The following is a 17906-nucleotide window of genomic DNA, read 5'->3' as shown; positions in this document are numbered from 1 at the left end:
TAAATAAAACAAGACTCGGTATTCTAGATTCCCAGAAAAACAGTGTCAGCTACAACAGTAACCTGTTATACATCTCTAAGTGTACTGTTTTCGTTAGTACAGGCATAAAATATTAAATGTGAACTACACAACGCATTAAAAGGTTCTCTTGCCTTCTTTCACCATGCTCTCTGTTGTGACTCAAGGACAAAGAGCATCATGCTAGGTGCCTCAAACACTTCATTCCAGTTCAAGTAATCATACTAGTATTGTATAATATCAATAATCAATGAATAGAAGCTTTTTCTCAATAACTCAATCCATCACTATGCTGATCTTTCTACAAGTGTTCATCAACTACCATAGTGTCACCAAATTACAATACCAACAATATGATAAGAAAAGAAAGGGTTTTACTGCTGCCAACCATACTGTTGGTTGCGGTTACCCCCCATCATGTTTGAACCACGTCCTGCTGCTGATCCACCATAAGGAGCACCTTGAGGATAATTTGGAGCTCCAACACCATAGCCACTACCACCCCCACCACGAGGACCGCCACTGGAACCACCAGGCATACCACTTGAACCATAAGATGCACCCCGTCCTTGGGGAGGATACGGCCCACTGCCATAACTACCACCTCCTCCTCCTTGACCTCCACGATTTGGGTGATTGTATCCCCCACCAGGGTTTCCACCAGGAGGATATCGTCCAGGCCCACCAGAGGGACCTCGAGGCTTCCCATAATGATGGCTAGACCCAGCCGTAACTCCTGGTTGAGACCCGTGAATAGGGTGGTTAGGACCTTGCCGCATTTGAGGGTGCTGTTGTCCAGCCTGCTGAATAGGGGGCAGGCGTGAATGCTGTTGAGGATGCTGCATTTTAAGACGCTTGGCATTTTCTTCATTTTGTCGTTGCTGCTGGCGCTTTTTCTTGGTTTGGAACTCATGAGATGACTCATATTTGGGTAAACTAAGGCAAACACAGAAGTAATAGTGAGTTGAAAAACAAACAACTGTAAATGATTGTTGATAGAAGCAACACACGTAAATGGGAAACACATGATACAATGTCAGCAACCAAATCTCGAAAAGCAATAACAAACGAAAACAAATAAAAGTGAATATAATATATTCTTTGATTTCTGAAAATCTGACAGTAAATGCAAAAGGGAAAAAGTCCCCAGTGCCCCCAGAGCTCAGCTCCTACAGAGAAAAAGAGAGTTCTCTCCCAAACAGAAAATGATTCTTCCAAAAAGATTGGTCTCTATCATGGGAGGCCATACCTCTTAGGATCACATGGTAATGGATCAGTCCAGAAGTATTCACCATCGAGCGCATCCTTCGCAGTAATTCTCTGTTGATAAATCAAATTGGAAAAAAATATTAGGATGCAGATCAAGAATAGCCATCCAAAAAAGGATTTGTCCACTGAATAAAACTATCATTGGGTTACACCAAAAACGAATATTTATCATGTTTCAGAATACTTCTCCCTATTCTTTCTTTTCATCGTTTTGATCATGTAACATCAGCCACTAAACCAAAACCAGATGATACCATTTCTGTCATTATCCCAGAAGGTAATACGTCAGTAGTTTAGATAACTTTAATAATAGTTGATAAAAACATTCAAGTAAATAATATCAAATTAAAAAGAGTCAGGGTTAGGGCTGGGCACAGTTCACTTAAAAACTCTAAACTAAGTTTATCTATACTGTTTTGTACTTAAAAAACTTAAACAATTTTTACTAAAAACCAATTATACTGTCTAATAGTTCAGTTTAAAAACCAATTATACTGTTTAATAGTACAGTTAACTGTGAACTGTGGTTTAGGTCATTCTCTATCACAATTTTCTCCCCGCCTCTTACATCCTACATTGCTTTCTCAACTCTCGCCCTGTTGAAAGCTTGCCGCCGTCCAAGGTTCGCCGCTGTCGAAGGCTCTTCGTCGTCGAAGGCTCTCCACCGTCGAAGGCTCACCGCCATTGAAGACTCACCGAAGGCTTTTCCGCATTCTGTCGTCGCCGAACTGTCGGGTCTACCACCATCACCGAAGGTTCGTCGCCATCGAAGGTTCGCCGCCATCAAAGGTTTGCCGCTGTCTCTCTAATGTTGTGGCATTGCTACGTATAGCACCGCACAAGCTGAAATGCTGCCATTTCTTTGTTTTGGTATGTCTCTCTCCCTTTTCAGTGGAAAAGGTGGTACCTTTTTTTATGGAATTTTGATGAGTGTCTTCGTTGTTTTACTTATGTGGAGTGGGAGAAACTGGGGTTCTTTTGTTTTTTTTTCTGTTCGTGTGGTAAGTTGTGATATGTTGCAGTGTATGGACCCATTTGTGCTTTTTCCTTAATGTTTGTTGTTGAAAAATTGGTTTTTTTGTTGTGATTCTAGGTTGTTTCTCCTTGTTTCCTTTGGCTCGTGGATTAAAATGAAATAACTGAACATTTATTCAGCAATTAAAAATATACCTGAGCAGGATCAAGTGTCAGCATCTTCTCCAACAATTCCAGAGCATGACGATCAAAACTACAATTCAGTCAGAGAGAAAAGCTATTAAGATCAACACAATTATTTTTTTCATTTTTTTGGGCGGGGAGGAGATAAAAACCATCCAGAATTACTTATTCTCATACTGACACTTACTGTCTGAAAACTTCCCGTAGACGTCTTTTCATTGGTCTTGTTGGCTTAAACTGATTATACCAAGGAGTCTTAGAAACACCAGGCCAGTTCACTTCATCTGGTGCTCCACACAGCTCGAAAATCTTATTTAATTGTTCGGGCTACAATAGTTATGAAGAAAAAATGCATTACCTTCCAGCTGTACTATAAACAAGTACCAGGGTACATACATTGAAGACCACACGTTGTATAAGAAAGAAAAGGAATGAAAACAAAACATAGGTCTGATATAGAAATAAACCAGACAGCATTATCACCATTCCCTCAAACCCTGCGGAGTAAACCACGCGATAATCCAAACATTTGCAGGTACTATCAATATTTAGATTCGCACCAAGTATTTGAAGTAATATGAAATAATCCAGGCATTAAAACATGGCTGTATGCCAAGCAGCACTAAACAATTTCCCAAGAACCACTAATACTTTAACCTAATTTCACACTAGTGTTTTATCACTAACCTCATCTTTTCCAGGAAATATAGGCTTCCCATGAAGAAGCTCTGCGAAGATGCACCCCACAGACCACATGTCTACAGCTGGCCCATACCTCGTTGTCCCAAGCAGCAGCTCAGGGGGTCTAAATATAAAATGAAAATAAATCAACGTGTATGCATGCAACCCTCGCATGCAAGCTTAGTGGGTCAAAATTAAAAACTTCACAAGAGCACGAATTACCTGTACCATAATGTGATGACACGATTAGTAAGATTTGCATTGTGCTCATTAGAAAATGACCGTGCCAATCCAAAATCAGCAAGTTTCAGATTACCTTCATTATCTATGAGAAGATTTGAACCTGCAATAAAACATAACAGGTTAAATAGGAGAAATAGATTTGATAAGATCTATAATCAAAACCTTTATATGAATCTTTGAAAGATTGAGGCAGAAGGACACCTTTGATATCACGGTGAAGTACTTGATTTACATGACAATAATGCAGCCCAGTCAGAAGCTGTCGCATGTAGCACTGGTGAAGGAAAAAACACAACTCAAGCATCATTAAAATACTAATAGTAATACTAATAATATAGAAATCAACTCTTAACATTAACAATAATACCTTAATTTGGGGAACTGTGAATCTCATCCCTGGTCGGTCAGCAAGACCAGTCAAATCATGGTCCATGTATTCAAAGACCATATAGATGCCACCTTTATATTTGTTACCATCTACACAATTGAAAAAACAAAAAAACAAAAAACAAAGATGAAGTAGGAACTGCAGAAAACCAAACAGAATTCAAAGGGAGGTGAAGACATTTCCAGTCAAAACTGTAAAGCAAATCACATGCTGTTCAAATATGGGTGTAAATATAACACATTTACTGTACAATAAATATAGATTGATAGGATAATAAATATAGGTTTATTTTAAAGAAATCCCTAAAATTAAGGGATTTGGATTAGAGTTTATTTGGTAAATTTGCTCCAGATTTAAAGTCTATGTCTGGAGATTTATTTCTTTATTTCAAGAGATTTATTTCCTTTTAGTTAGGATTCTTCTTTTGTTTTATATATAAAATTCATGTTAGGCATCACTATGTACTTTTGATTAGGATTTCGTTTTTTTTTATTTAAATACCAACATATTGTTTCTTTTTGAGATCAAAGAAAAGTAGTTCAATAATTAATGCTTACTGCCCACAAATTTTTTCACCTGGTATCAGAACTCTAAGGTTTTTCTTGGGAGTCTTGGTCTCTTGTTTTACCACTTAAGGCCTTCATTGCCATTTTATCTTCAAGAGGGTGTAGCCTTAATTGCTTCAGTGTCATTGTAACAGCCTTTGTCGTTGTTTTTTATTTGTAAAATCACCATCAGATAGCCAGTTTCTGATTTTCATCTACAAGATGTCTGATCCAAAATTAATACAGGGGGGACTCAATATTGAGGAGATAAAAGACTGAAAGGCATACTGGGAACACTTGAGAAACCCTCAGAGTTGTACTCTCTTACTCTCTTAGGTGATGTTTCTTGTATGAGTGTCTCATATCTTGGATTGTGGATTCCGGATCATTAGACATACTCGCCTCAACTCTGCAATATTATACCCCATCTCCAAAATAAGAAAGTTATTGTTGCCAGTAGCTCTTTAGCTACTGTTGCAGGAGATGGAGATATCCATCTATCTTCCAATCTTATTCTTAAAAATGTTCTGCATGTCTCAAACTTTCGACAAGTCTTATCTCCATCAAAAGACTAACATATGACCTAATTGCTTTGCAATGTTTTCCCCATCTGAAAGGTTTCTGATCAAGAAACCCAAACGAATACCACAATTGCACTAACAAAACACTGTATAACCTCTCGTATTATTATCAACAGAAAGAATACAAGTATAAGGCCACTATGAGAGCCTAACCTCCCCCCTACAGGATCATCAATTCCTGTACAGATTACTCACAGTCCAAAAGTCCCCCACAACTAACAAAGCCTAACTATTTATACAGACCCATTCCCGCCTCTCCTAACTGTCAAGGCAGTTAGGATAAATAACGCTTCCTTTTCCTTTCATATACTTTCAGTCTCCTATCACCATCTTTGCGTGATTTATAGGAGTAGGATTCAGGGAGAAGGATTGGACTTGCTAAGAAAAGAAATGGACCATATCACCTAGAAGCATCTCAAGAATCCAAAGTTGACCCAACCCATGTCTCCACTTAGCATATTGTTAAGAAGTGGATTTTAAGCTTAACTCAACCCCAAAAAACCGGCTTGTAAGGTGAGGTTTGCACTCACTTATATATTATAAATTAGCCTTATCTCTAGTCAATGTGGGACTTCCAACACACCCCCTTCACGCCGAGGTATATACATCTCGAACATGAGACTAGACATTAATGGGTGATCCGATAACGGCCCGATAACAGGTGGAACAGCATGCCCAACAAACAACAGATGTCGCTAGGATAGGCTCTAACCATAGCTCTGATACCATGGTAAGAAGTGGACTTTAAGCCTAACTCAAACCCACAAAACCGGCTTGTAAGGTGAGGTTTGCACCCACTTATATATTATAAATTAAGGGTTAAACCCTAAATACATAATGGGCTAAGCCCAATTAACATAAACACACAACTTAACATCTAACAGGCCTTATCTCTACTCAATGTGGGACTTCCAACACATATCAAATAAAGACAATCTTTGGTTATACCACTATTGCTTAAGACATCCATCATTTTTGTTTTAAAACTTATGTTTCCTATTTATTTGAAAATCTAGGTATCTCAAGCCTGCATTGTGAAGCTTGTGAATTAGCTAAACACATTGGTGTATCTTTTCCCATTAGCAATAATAGAAGCTCACATCCTTTTCAATTAATCCATAGTGATACATGGGGACCATCTATTGTACCTAATATCTCTAGGGCGCATGGTTTGTAATCTTTATTAATGATTGCACTAGGGTTACTTGGCTCTATTTGCTTAAACAAAAATTTGACGTGAACAATGTTATTCACGTTTTCCATTCAATGATTCAAAATCAATTAAGAGTCAACAGAAAAGGAGTTAGGTCTAACAATGCTAGGGATTATTTCAACTAAATTGTGTTTACTGAGTCCAAAGGGATTATTCATGACTCTTTGTGTGTGTATACCAATGTTGTCAAACTCGAGGATCATAATCGAAAAGAGGATAAAAGATCATAACTCAAAGATCATAACTCGACTCATAAGAGTTGAGTAGATGAAAAATTATATTCATAAATAGGTGAATCATTAAAATTCATATGAATAAAAATAACTCATAATAAAATGGGTTCATAACAAAACTAAAAAAAAGGTTCATAATTTATAAAATGATCATACATAAATCAACTAATAAATTCATTAAAAATGGTCATGCTAGTTTTTTCTTGAAATTCTAAATAGACCCTAGCAACTACCAGAACCACCAAGGAGAGCAAGATAGCAAAAGAAAGAGATGCAAGGAGATAAAAGAGCAGCAAAATAATAAAGGGCACCAAGGGTAACTGTGAGAATGGTGAGGGCAACAAGCATAGTTGGCAAGGATGGCCAGCGGCAACACTAGCAAGGGGGGAGAGCGTTGGTGAGTGGCAAGGTAGCAATAGCCAATGAGTGCAACCGTGGTGTCGACAATGATTGTCGTGAAGCTTGTGCCTCGTGTGGGTCTTCTCCTCTGGTTTTGATATTCAAAATGCAATTGTACCACAAACATCGACAAGATATGCGATCCTCCAATCTTGTGAGCATCCTTGCATTATTGCTCCAATCCAACCTCCACATAGCTTGGTGGTGCAAACTCACCGGAACGTGCTAGTTTGAAAGCTTACTCGTGATTTTAAAAACACTAGTCTATACTCCCTATAGAATGGAGTGGCAAAGAGGAAAATTAGGCACTTGCTTAACACCACCAAGCACCTTCTCTTTCAAGGGACAACTCTTAAAATTTATTGGGGAATTGTCCTCACTAGTGCTTATATGATAAATAGACTTCCTTCACATGTATACTAGAGAACAAAAGCCTTCTTGAAACCCTACAAAACTTTTTCCCTCACTTTAAGACCTCAAATGGACTCATTCTTAGAATATTTGGGTGCATAACTTTTTGTACATAGCCACAACCAAAATAGAGACAAACTTGGTCCCTAGGCTATATATTTGTCTTTCTTGGTTATTGAGCAACTCAAAAGGTTACAACTGTCATAACCCTTCACCTAAAAAAGTGTATATCTGATAGGCTTCTTTTGTCAAGAAGACAATCAATCCACTCGTTTTCTCAAGAACACACAAAATAGCACTGGATAATACTGGTATTATTGAATGAATGAAAGAATTCCATGTACAGGCTTTACACTCAAGGAAGCCTAACCTCCTTCAACTGGACTAAACTCCAGTCAAACTCAATTGTACAAAAATAGCTCTCCCCCACACAAGACCTCCTTGCCTTCTTATAAAGGCCCCCTAACCAACTAACCAACTAACCAACTAATAATTAATTCCTAAACTGTTTCCTCTCTCCTACACCCATTAACCAACTAACAATTAATTCCCAAAATTGTTTCCCTCTGCACCCAGTATATCCTATCACCTTATATCCTATCATTACACCTCGCTACAGAACAACCTTGTCCTCAAGGTTGGAACCGTGAAGCTTGATCTCTTGACTCCTCTTCATCATCGTGTTATCATATGAAAGGAACCCACTGGCTACTGCCCTTCAATTCAGGTCTGGAGGCTTGGGTGGTGGCAAATCCTCCTCCAATGACTTCCACTCTTCCTAGATTTATTTAGCCAAATTTTATGAAATCCTCAAAATCTCATCTCTAACTTCATCGGCTCTTGTAGCAACTACACTTTCGGCAGTTGCTCCATCTACTTGCAAACTCTCATGTAAAACTTTCACACTCCCCTCTATATTACTATTGCCCAAACCTCACATAGAATGCTTCCCATGTTCCCTTCAACTATCTTTAGTAGAGTTGTTGCCAGATTTTTCCAAGAAAGGTCCTTGGATTCTTTATGCAAGGTCTTGACCTCCTAGACTACATTTTCTTCGTTGTTTGGGTGTACTTTTGTTGATCCTTTGGAGTTATAAACTTTGGAAGCATTTGTTGCCCCTGTTGTTTGACCTTAGATGTCAGTCCCTTCATAAGTGATCATCTCTTCTCTTTTCACCCACAGAAAAACTGGTTTTTCCTCACCCTTCCTAGCTCCATTATTGTCAATGGTATCCTCTTCTCCTTTTTGCTCTCAATTGATTGAGAGTTAGTTAGTGAGTGGGAAGGGGAAGGGAGAGTTTATAAATAGAGTGTGTTCTGTATAGGATTAGTTAGTCATTTTGTACATTTGAGTATAGACTGGATATTTGTTCCAATGGAGGGAGAGAGGCTTCCTTGGGGGGGGGGGGTGATTCTTTGTACTTTGTTTCACTCATACATCAATAATATACAATATTGTTTTGTGTCTTTTCGTGTGTGCTTGAGAGTTGAGGAGTGTTGATCGGCTTCTTGACAAAAGAAGCCTATCAAGTTTGGTTTGACCTACCTTAGGAGAGGACTGCTGGATCCCTTGGAGAGGAGAACGTGATGGAAGGAAGAATCAATACTTTGGAAGGAAGAGTCAATATTGTGGAGAGGTGGGCCAGCGAACAGAAAAGGATGCTAGCAGAATGGAGAAGAAATATCTAAGAAATGATATTGGAAGACCAGAATCAAGAAAGGGACTCAAAAGGAAGGGAGAAATATCTTGACCGAGCAAGAAGGGGTGGGAAAGAGGAATTTTTGCAACACAACAAGAAAGGAAAGAAAGAAGTAAAGAAGGGTAGGGATGCTATGAAAGACAATCAGCAAAACATCAAGAAAACCAAGAAATTCTATGAAGGAGAGTACTTGGCTAATGATGAACAGAAGAAGGAAGAAAGACATCCACAGAGTAGTGAAAGATGGAGAAGAACTACCCAAGAAATAAAAGAAAAGATGCAGAATATCAAGATTCAGATAAAGGGCTTAGCAAGAAGTGATGAATCTGCCATGAAAGGAAAGAATGAGGGAAAAATGGAGAGAGATGTTGTGAAAGGTAGTCTGCTAGACATCAAGACCGCCAATAAACCCTTGTATGGAGGAGAAAATTCAACCAATGGGGAGAAGAAAAGAGAAACGAATATCAGTGAAGAGGGGAATGTTGTTACAGTAGAGTATCAGAAGCTACTGTTTTGAGTGTTGATGGTTTTGTAGGAATTAGAGGACAAGATAGGAGAGAAGAAAATATATGCGAAGAGGAAGGCAATGACGAAAACTGTGATGGAAACATCGGTGTGGCTGTTGCAGAGAAAGTGACAGAAGTTGCTGCGGTAAGGGTAGATAATGTGACAAATGTTGGTAGGGAAAATACATCAGGTGAAGATCATGATGGGAAGGTTGTGACTCTTGCTTCTCCAAGTAAAGTTGCAAAAGCTGCTGTTTTTAGTGAAGATAGAGTGGTAGGTTGTTGTGGGTATGTCAAAACAGTGACGAAAGGAGAAGAATTGTTGAGGTTTAGGGTTAAAACAGTGGTGTCAGGGAGTGACCCAGCTGTGGTCTGGGTGTCCGTGGGTGTAGCCACTATATCCTATAAATATCTCCCTTGGTGTCACCTTCATTGAAACTAAATCCTTTTTCTCCAATGTTGACTCCTAAGAAGTTCTTTAATAGGATTGTGATGACCACCTTGAACCCTTTTTGTCGTCATATACTCCAAGTGAAGCCTCCAAAAATGAATATGCAGCTGAGCAAATTAATTTTGGGGAAGAATTGGAAACTGAAATTGATAATATCATTGATGCTACTGAACTGCAACCAGAAAATACGGGAACAGTTACAGATTCCGCCCCAAGAGTTAGTACCTAGTTTTCAAAGATTCAGCCATGTCTACACAAGAAGGAAGAGCATTCCAAACATTTGGTAAGTCCATAAATCCAATCCAAGTTCTGAACCTAAAGTCACAGACAGAGTTGAAACAGAAACTGAGAACACTCTCAACTCTCCAAATGACCATGATCTTCCAACAGCCATCAGAAATGGTACTAGAAACTGCACAAAAATCTTTCATCAAATTATGTTTCACTGGGTAGATTATTAGCTAACCATAAAAGGTTCGTTGTTGTTAGGATATTTATCCTATTTTATCATCATTACATTGTGTCAAGGGTTACCCTATTTATCATGATTATATTGTGTCTAGGATTACCCTATTTATCATGATTATATTGTGTCTAGGGTTACCTTATTTATCATGTACTTTTGTATCAATTTATTCTTATAAATAGAAGATCATGAGAGGGATCAATCAAGCCCTCTAGAATTATTTTACATTTTAATTCTCAAGTGTTGTTACCTTGAACTTTGTTGTCCCTACACTATTAATGAAGCTTTGACAAAGAAAGAATGGAGAGATGACAAAAGTGGAGATGGATGTATTGGAAAATAACAGTACTTGGGAAATTGTTCGCAAACCCAAAGAAAAGAATATTGTTGATTGCAAATGGATATTGACAATAAATTAAAAGGCCAATGGGTCTATTGAAAGGTACAAAGCAAGGCTGGTTGCCAAGAAATAAAATCAAGCTCAAGGAATAGACCACCTAGAGACTTTTGCACCAGTTGCTAAGATGAATACTGTAACGATTCTTTGGTCCTAGCTGCCCACTTCGGTTGGAAAGTTATACAATATGTTAAAAATGTCTCTCTTCATGGAGACCTAGAAGAATGAAGTGTGCACTGCAAAAGGCTCTTTATGGACTGCAACAGTCCTTAGAGCTTGGTTTTGAAGATTCACAAAAGCTATGAAGGCATTTGGTTACAAACAAAGTCAAGGAGATCACACTTTATTTACTAAACATTCAAGAAAAGAGGGGGTAACAGTACTTCTAGTTTATGTCGATGAACTAAAAGGGAAGAAAGAATAGAAAAAGAGACTAGTCCAGAAATTTGAACTAAAAGAGGTAGGAAGATTAAAGTATTTTTTAGGGATTGAGATAGCCTACTCTAACCAGGGAATTTCCCTATCTCAGCAAAAATATATAACTAATTTGCTGGTAGAAACTAGGAAAGTTGGGTGCAGACCAGTGTCAACTCCAATGGAACCCAATCACAAGTTATGTAAGGCTGAAGAGGAATCAGCAACAGACAAAAAGATATCTCAAAGACTGGTAGGAAAATTAATATAATTGGCTCACTATTAGGATATAGGATGTTAGGATAGATTGGGTTGAGGACTGAGCGGTTAAGGGTGAGGGTGTCGATTGTAAAGGGGGAGCGGGTTAGAGCTGCTATAAATAGAGCTCTTGTAACTCTATAGAGGGCATCGAGTATTCTTCTGTAAAGTCTGGACTTTTACTTGAAGAGGGAGGTTATGCTCCCAACCAAGGAGGTTATGCTCCCAAACCATTCTTTGTAAAGAGATTTCTATCGTTGTCAATAATAGAACTCATTCTTTCATTACAGTTTAACCTATTGTTTGTGTTCTTGTCAGGTTGCAAACCCAGGAACCTAACAAATTGGTCTGACCTGCCGTTTCGAAGTGGGGGTGCACGATCAAGAAGTAATCAAGAAACTGCCGGATCCAAATTGGGGGCAAATCGAAGATGGAGGGAAGCACGGAGGGACGATTGGAGGCTCTGAAGATAATGATGGAAGGGATGAAGGTGGAATCTGCCGCAGTGCGCCGGGACTTGCAAGAAATAATGAGGATGATGAGGGCACGGGCTCACATCAACGATGGACAATCAGATGGAAGTCAGACTTCCGCAAACAGGAACCAACAATGGCGGGAGGAGGATATTGGACGGAGAGTGGGTGGCAAACATCCAGAGGGGCAGAATTAATGGTGGAAGGGGGTGAATTACCCACTTTCGAAGGGCTGGACCCGCTATACTGGATCAATAGGGCGGAGAGGTTTTTCGAGATTCAAGGAGTAGCGGAGGAGAAAGTGCGGCTCGCGTACATAAGCATGTAGGGCAGCGCGGGCTACTGGTTCAGAGCCTGGAAGGAGAAAGCCAAGAATCATTCTTGGGAAGGTTTGAAGGGGGCAGTGGTGGTGCGATTTGGAGAACAGAACAGGGGTACAATCTTTGAAAGGGTGGCGGCCAGTAAGCAGTCGGGAACTGCGGAAGAATACGTCCCAGCATCGAACGTGAGAGAATTGCCAAAACCGAACAAGCTAGGACTACAGGAGGCGAACCTGAGAGTATTGCACGAACCGAACGGCAGAGGACGGTTGGATCCGAACGTGAGAGGACAACCGGAACCGAATGTGAGGGAACTGCCAGAACCCAACGGGAGAGGACTGACGAAGTCGAACGTGATAGGACGGCCGGAACCGAACGGGCTAGCACTACAAGCTGCGAACCCGAGAGGACTGAAGGAACCAAACGGTCGAGGACTGCCAAAATCGAACAGGAAAGGACGTCCAGAAGCGAACGTGAGAGGATTGCCCGAACCGTACGGTAGAGAACTGCCAGAACCCAACGGGAGAGGACTGTCGAAGCCGAATATGACAGGACGGCCGGAACTGAACGGGCTAGCACTACAAGCTGCGAACCCGAGAGGACTGAAGGAATCGAACAGTCGAGGACTGCCAAAACCGAATAGGAGAGGACGTCCGAAAGCAAACGTGAGAGGACGGGAGGAACCAAACGGTCTTATAGTTACGGTCAAAGGCCGAACAGTTTTACACTAAAAACGGTCTCCTAGTCATTGGCCGAACGGTCTTACAGTTACATTCAAAGGCCGAACGGTCTTACAGTCCAAACAGTCTCAGTAATTGGCCGAACGGGCTTACAATTAGAATGAAGGCTAAGGAGGGAAAGGTGGATGGAAGAACCCATGCCCGGGAGAGAAGGATGGATTTTGTGAAGAGGTGGACCGGCGAACAAAAGAAGGGCCTTGTCGTTCGTGAGGCACCTGCAAAGGAGAGAGAACTTTTTGAAGCTTTGAAAGACATTGAAGACCATTTCCTCACGGCTTATAATTCTAGAAAAGAGGTGACCAGAATGCTGGAAGCTAATAAAATCCAGGAAGAAGGGAAGTTATTGGAAGAGGAATTGCCACCACCCAAGCCTCCAGACCTGAATTGGAGGGCAGTAGCCCGTGGGTTCACTTCATATGATAACAAGATGATGAAGAGGAGCCAATAGACCAAGATTTTTGGTTCCAACCTTGAGGACAAGGTTGTTTTGCAGCGGGGTGTAATGTTAAGATCTAGGATGTTAGGATAGATTGGGTTGAGGACTGAGCGGTTAAGGGTGTGAGGGTGTCGGTTGTAAAGGGGGAGTGGGTCAGAGCTGCTATAAATAGAGCTCTTGTAACTCTGTAGAGGGCATCAAGTATTCTTTTGTAAAGTCTGGACTTTTACCTAAAGAGGGAGGTTATGCGCCCAACCAAGGAGGTTATGCTCCCAAACCATTCTTTGTAAAGAGATTTCTATTGCTGTCAATAATAGAACCCATTCTTTCATTACATTTTCTACCTACTGTTTGTGTTCTTGTTAGGTTCCAAACCCAGGAACCTAACACTCACACACAGCCAGACATTGCTTATTCAGTGAGTGTCATCAGTTAGTTTATGCATAAATTGAAGAATCTCATCTTCAAGCTGCTTATAGAATTCTACATTAGGGCAATCCTTGAAAGGGAATACTGTTCAAAAGAAGATCAACTCTTGAAGCCTACACTGATGCAGATTATACAAGTTCTCTTGTTGATAGAAGATAAACAATTAGATATTGTACTTTCCTACGTGAATATCTTCAGCTGAATGAAAATTCAAATCCACGGAACAAGTCTATGTTAGTTATTATGGCTAAAAATTATCTTAGATGACTTGAAGATTAATTTGGAGGGATCCATGAAGCTCTACTGGGAATATAAGTCAACAATAAATATAGATTGATTGGATAATAAATACATATTTGTTTGTAAGAAATCCCTAAAATTAAATGTTGAAAATCTTACATCGACTAGTGATAAAGTCAATTTAAAGTATATAAGTGATAAAGTCAGTTTTATTGGGTTAAATTAGACTTAAAGTTCAATTCTTAAAATTATGGGATTGGGACTTATTTGGTAGATTTGCTCCAGATTTAGAGTCTTTATGTCCAGAGATTTATTTCCTCTATTTTAGGATATTTATTTCCGTTTATTAGAATTTCGTTTTTTCTTTAAATACTAATGTATGGCTTCTTCTTGCGACCAAAAAAAGTAATTTCATAGTTATTGCTTACTGCCTACACATTTTAACACACGATACTGTCTAAATGAAATAAGCAAATTGACTATTATGGTGAAAATGAATAACTTGCCTGGCCTCCCTTGTTCATCTTTCTCAGGTCCTGTTAAATAACCCAAATTTTAGAAATTAGATTGAAGCCTACATTGTTTTGATAACAGCACATTTAGATCATTGAAAAATGTACCTGGAGAAGTCACAATTTCTTTCAACTTGATTACATTTTCATGGTGTAGCTTCTTTAGAATTTTGATTTCACGAATAGCTGTTATAGGAAACTGCAATGACAAAATTCAAAGTACGATATAGAAGGGGAACTTGTTACAAACAGACCAAAGGATAGCGGCTGGAACTTCAGATTTGACTACACTGATTTGCGTAATCAAATGTTTCAAAATGCAGGAAATAAATACCATGGATATCACAAGTGAAGTATAAAACCAAGAGCATGGATATCACAGGTGAAGTATCAAACCAAGAGTATTATGTCATTAACTTATAAGTAATGCTTCCACAGATTTAATATATAATGAAACATCGGCAATGTGTCAAAGACATACCCCTTCTCTCTCATTGTCCATTCGTATCTTTTTCAGAGCAACAATTTCGCCAGTTTTGATCTCTCTAGCCATGTAAACTTGACTGCAAGCAAACACATTTAAAACTTTTATTTCCCTTCAGGAAAAATCAGCAATGACGGAGAAACAATCCTAAGGTAAAAGTTCAAAACCATTTTCATGGAAGTCCAATGTTATGTAGAAGAAGAAACAAGTATCCAAACCAAAGAGATGTGAATAAGCTAAAAAAACGAAGTATCCAAATTCCAAGTCATTATTGTCCTTTTAACTTCTTTTGGTCTTTTAACTTACTAGGCTTTCAAACCTGCTGCAAAGTGTATTTTATCCCAAGTGAATTTTAAAGATAAAGAAAAACTACATTAAATTTTTTTTTTAAAATAATAATGCACATAACTGAATTTCAACAAAAAGATTTGTGAAAGGACAATGAGGACGGAAGCACATGACCCACAAGATTGTGAAAGGATAATGAGAACCTGATTAACGAAGTGTCATTTATGTCCCTCATAAGATGTTAAACTTTTCAATGTCACATTGCTGACAAATAAGGCTAGTTTCTTGTGCCCTCCACCTAACTATAGGAGTCAAATTAATTGTATCACATTTCAAGGAGTTCAAATCATTGGCCAGAACCTCATATCTTGTCGCTGCTTTTCCAGAAGCGGAAAGGCAAAAGTTTAGACCTTGTTCCGATCAACTTCTCCCTAAACACTACTAACAGAAGAAATTAATGCAAAATGAATTACACTTCTCCCAGAAATGAAAATCAACCTATGCAAGTCCGCTTTGCAAGGAATTAGATGGAAAAGGTTCTATAAAAGTAAAAGCACAAAAGTTAATTTTAACTTATCCGAGACACAATTAATTTTACCTTATAATTTTCATGTCCCATAAATGCTAAGAGAAAATTTTATCCAAACAGGGCCTAAATTTATCCCTTGTATAAACGTCTATCTCAGACTCAAACCTTAATCAGCATACACGTAATAGTTTTCAATCCAATCCCCCCAGAAAAGAAAAAAGAAAAAAAAAAGAGACTATGATAACATGATCAAACGTAAGTTATGTCCAAAACCTGGAACCACATCACACCTCTACACACAAATAAAAAGTAATTAAACTTTGAAAATAAAAAAGGAAACGCAAGAAATGTCCATGGTGAGAAATGAGAGAACACCAACCCATATGTGCCCTCGCCAATTTGCTCCAACTTCTCGAAGCAATCGACGCTTCTGGACCCCCACGACGGTGACTCGTTCACGTTGAGTTGCCCAGGGGCTGCCATAGCCATTTCACCTCCTCGAAAACCCTAGTGGGTTTTGCCTTACGCCCCAAAAAAACCAAAAAAAAAAAAATCAGGAGGTGTGGGAATCGAAAGGGGTTATTGTTATTGCTCGGCTTTCGAGCGCGGGAGGCTGGTGGAATTTTCCCGGAGAATGTCGAAGAAACGTTTGTGGGAAAATCGCAATTGGAGTGGAAATTCGAAGTGTGCCGACAAAAGCTTCGAATGAAGTTTGTTTGTACGTTTGTTTCACGAAATGATAATTATGAACTACGTGATAATATAAATAAATAACGGTTGCAACATTATTCAATTAATATTATTCCTTTCTGTTGTTGAAAAATCAATATTATCTAAGGGAAATTATTTTAGGGAAATCAGGGCTGTGAGGAATTAAATCAATAGTAGTAGGTAGTATCTCCTTGCTAATTAGACCTGTCAATTTGGCCCTCCTTACATGGTTTGGCCCTAACCCACGTGGGTTGGGGCCAAAAAAATCCACAGGGCCAAAAAGCCCTTCGTAGAAAAAGCCCACGGGGCCAAAATATCTTCAAAAGCCCTGTGGGTCAGGGCCAACCCATGGGCCTTTTTTTTAGAAAAAAATGTTCATTTTGAATACAAGAAAAAATATAATTAACTCCTAATTTGTTACAAAAATAGTTACTGTAGAAAATAAATTGAAATTTTTATAAGAGGAGAGTTCTAAAATCAAGAAGCAAAAGCAAAATGACAATATTTATTGAGTTAGATTCTCTAAGTATATAATTAAAGGATCATTTTATAAATTTGAAATTTAAATATTTAATTTCACTTTTTTTTAAGTTATAAGTAAGAAATTAACTTTTTATCTAAAATTATCCTAATTGAAATTTAAGAGAAGATTTTCTCTAATTGAAGCTCTTAATTTTAAAAAAAAAAGGCTTATTTATTTTCTTAGAAAGTTATTGAAAAAGAAATTAAATATAAATGATTTTCTTTTTCATTTTATACTCAACCAATCATGTTCATAACAAAAATAATAAATAAAAAGAAAAAACTCATAAACCTTGTGTAAACTGAAGTTGTATTCGCTCATAGAATTCAATCTCGTCGTACTACTCACTCAAAATGTTTACATTTTAAATGTCATAAACATAAATATAAACATAAACATACATTTATGTTATGTGTTCTAATTGAAAGTTAAAAATAAATTATTTAATGTGTTAGTTAAAGAATTGAAACACTATAACATTTGTCATTCTTTAATACTTTAGGTCTATTTAAAATTTTCATTTTTTTTATAAATTTTTAAGAAATTAACTTTCTTTTTATAATATATCTTATGGTGATTTTGAGAAAAGATTATCAGAGAGAAAAAAACAAAATAAAACATGAGTTTAATTTACACATAAAATATTAATACTATTTTTGATCAAAAATTTTAGATAATAAATTTTTGAATTATTTTTAATTTTAAATAATTAAAAGCAGATTGAGTGATATTTTAGAAGTCGAGGAAACAAAATAGTGATTCTTTTTAACAACTGTAAAAGTAGTGTAAATATTAAATCAAATTAATATGTTATTATCTCTCTTTGGGGTTATTTTGATATTACTAATTATATATAATTTTCTAATAATTGGTGTCTGCAACATAAGACAT

The 17906-nt window shown here is 38.0% G+C and overlaps 1 protein-coding gene across 1 annotated transcript; it reads right to left on the bottom strand.

The window, feature by feature from the left end:
- On the bottom strand, nucleotides 1-16516 carry LOC124835562 (cyclin-dependent kinase C-2-like). The gene is made up of 12 exons (XM_047310516.2): nucleotides 16161-16516; nucleotides 14962-15043; nucleotides 14589-14679; nucleotides 14475-14504; nucleotides 3737-3846; nucleotides 3571-3643; nucleotides 3349-3469; nucleotides 3133-3250; nucleotides 2633-2772; nucleotides 2458-2515; nucleotides 1268-1338; nucleotides 1-954 (listed from the first exon to the last, which is right to left on the bottom strand). The coding sequence occupies exons 1-12, from the start codon at nucleotides 16268-16270 to the stop codon at nucleotides 393-395; spliced, it is 1566 nt and encodes a 521-aa protein (XP_047166472.1). The 5' UTR covers nucleotides 16271-16516; the 3' UTR covers nucleotides 1-392.
- Between the last annotated feature and the right edge of the window lie 1390 nt (nucleotides 16517-17906).

This window comes from Vigna umbellata, chromosome 5 (genome assembly GCF_029865625.1).
Source record: "Vigna umbellata cultivar VRB3 chromosome 5, Vumbellata_1.0, whole genome shotgun sequence".
NCBI classification, from domain to species: Eukaryota; Viridiplantae; Streptophyta; class Magnoliopsida; order Fabales; family Fabaceae; genus Vigna; species Vigna umbellata.
The sequence above is the reverse complement of the archived record's forward strand: the minus strand, read 5'-3'. Positions and strand labels throughout refer to the sequence as shown.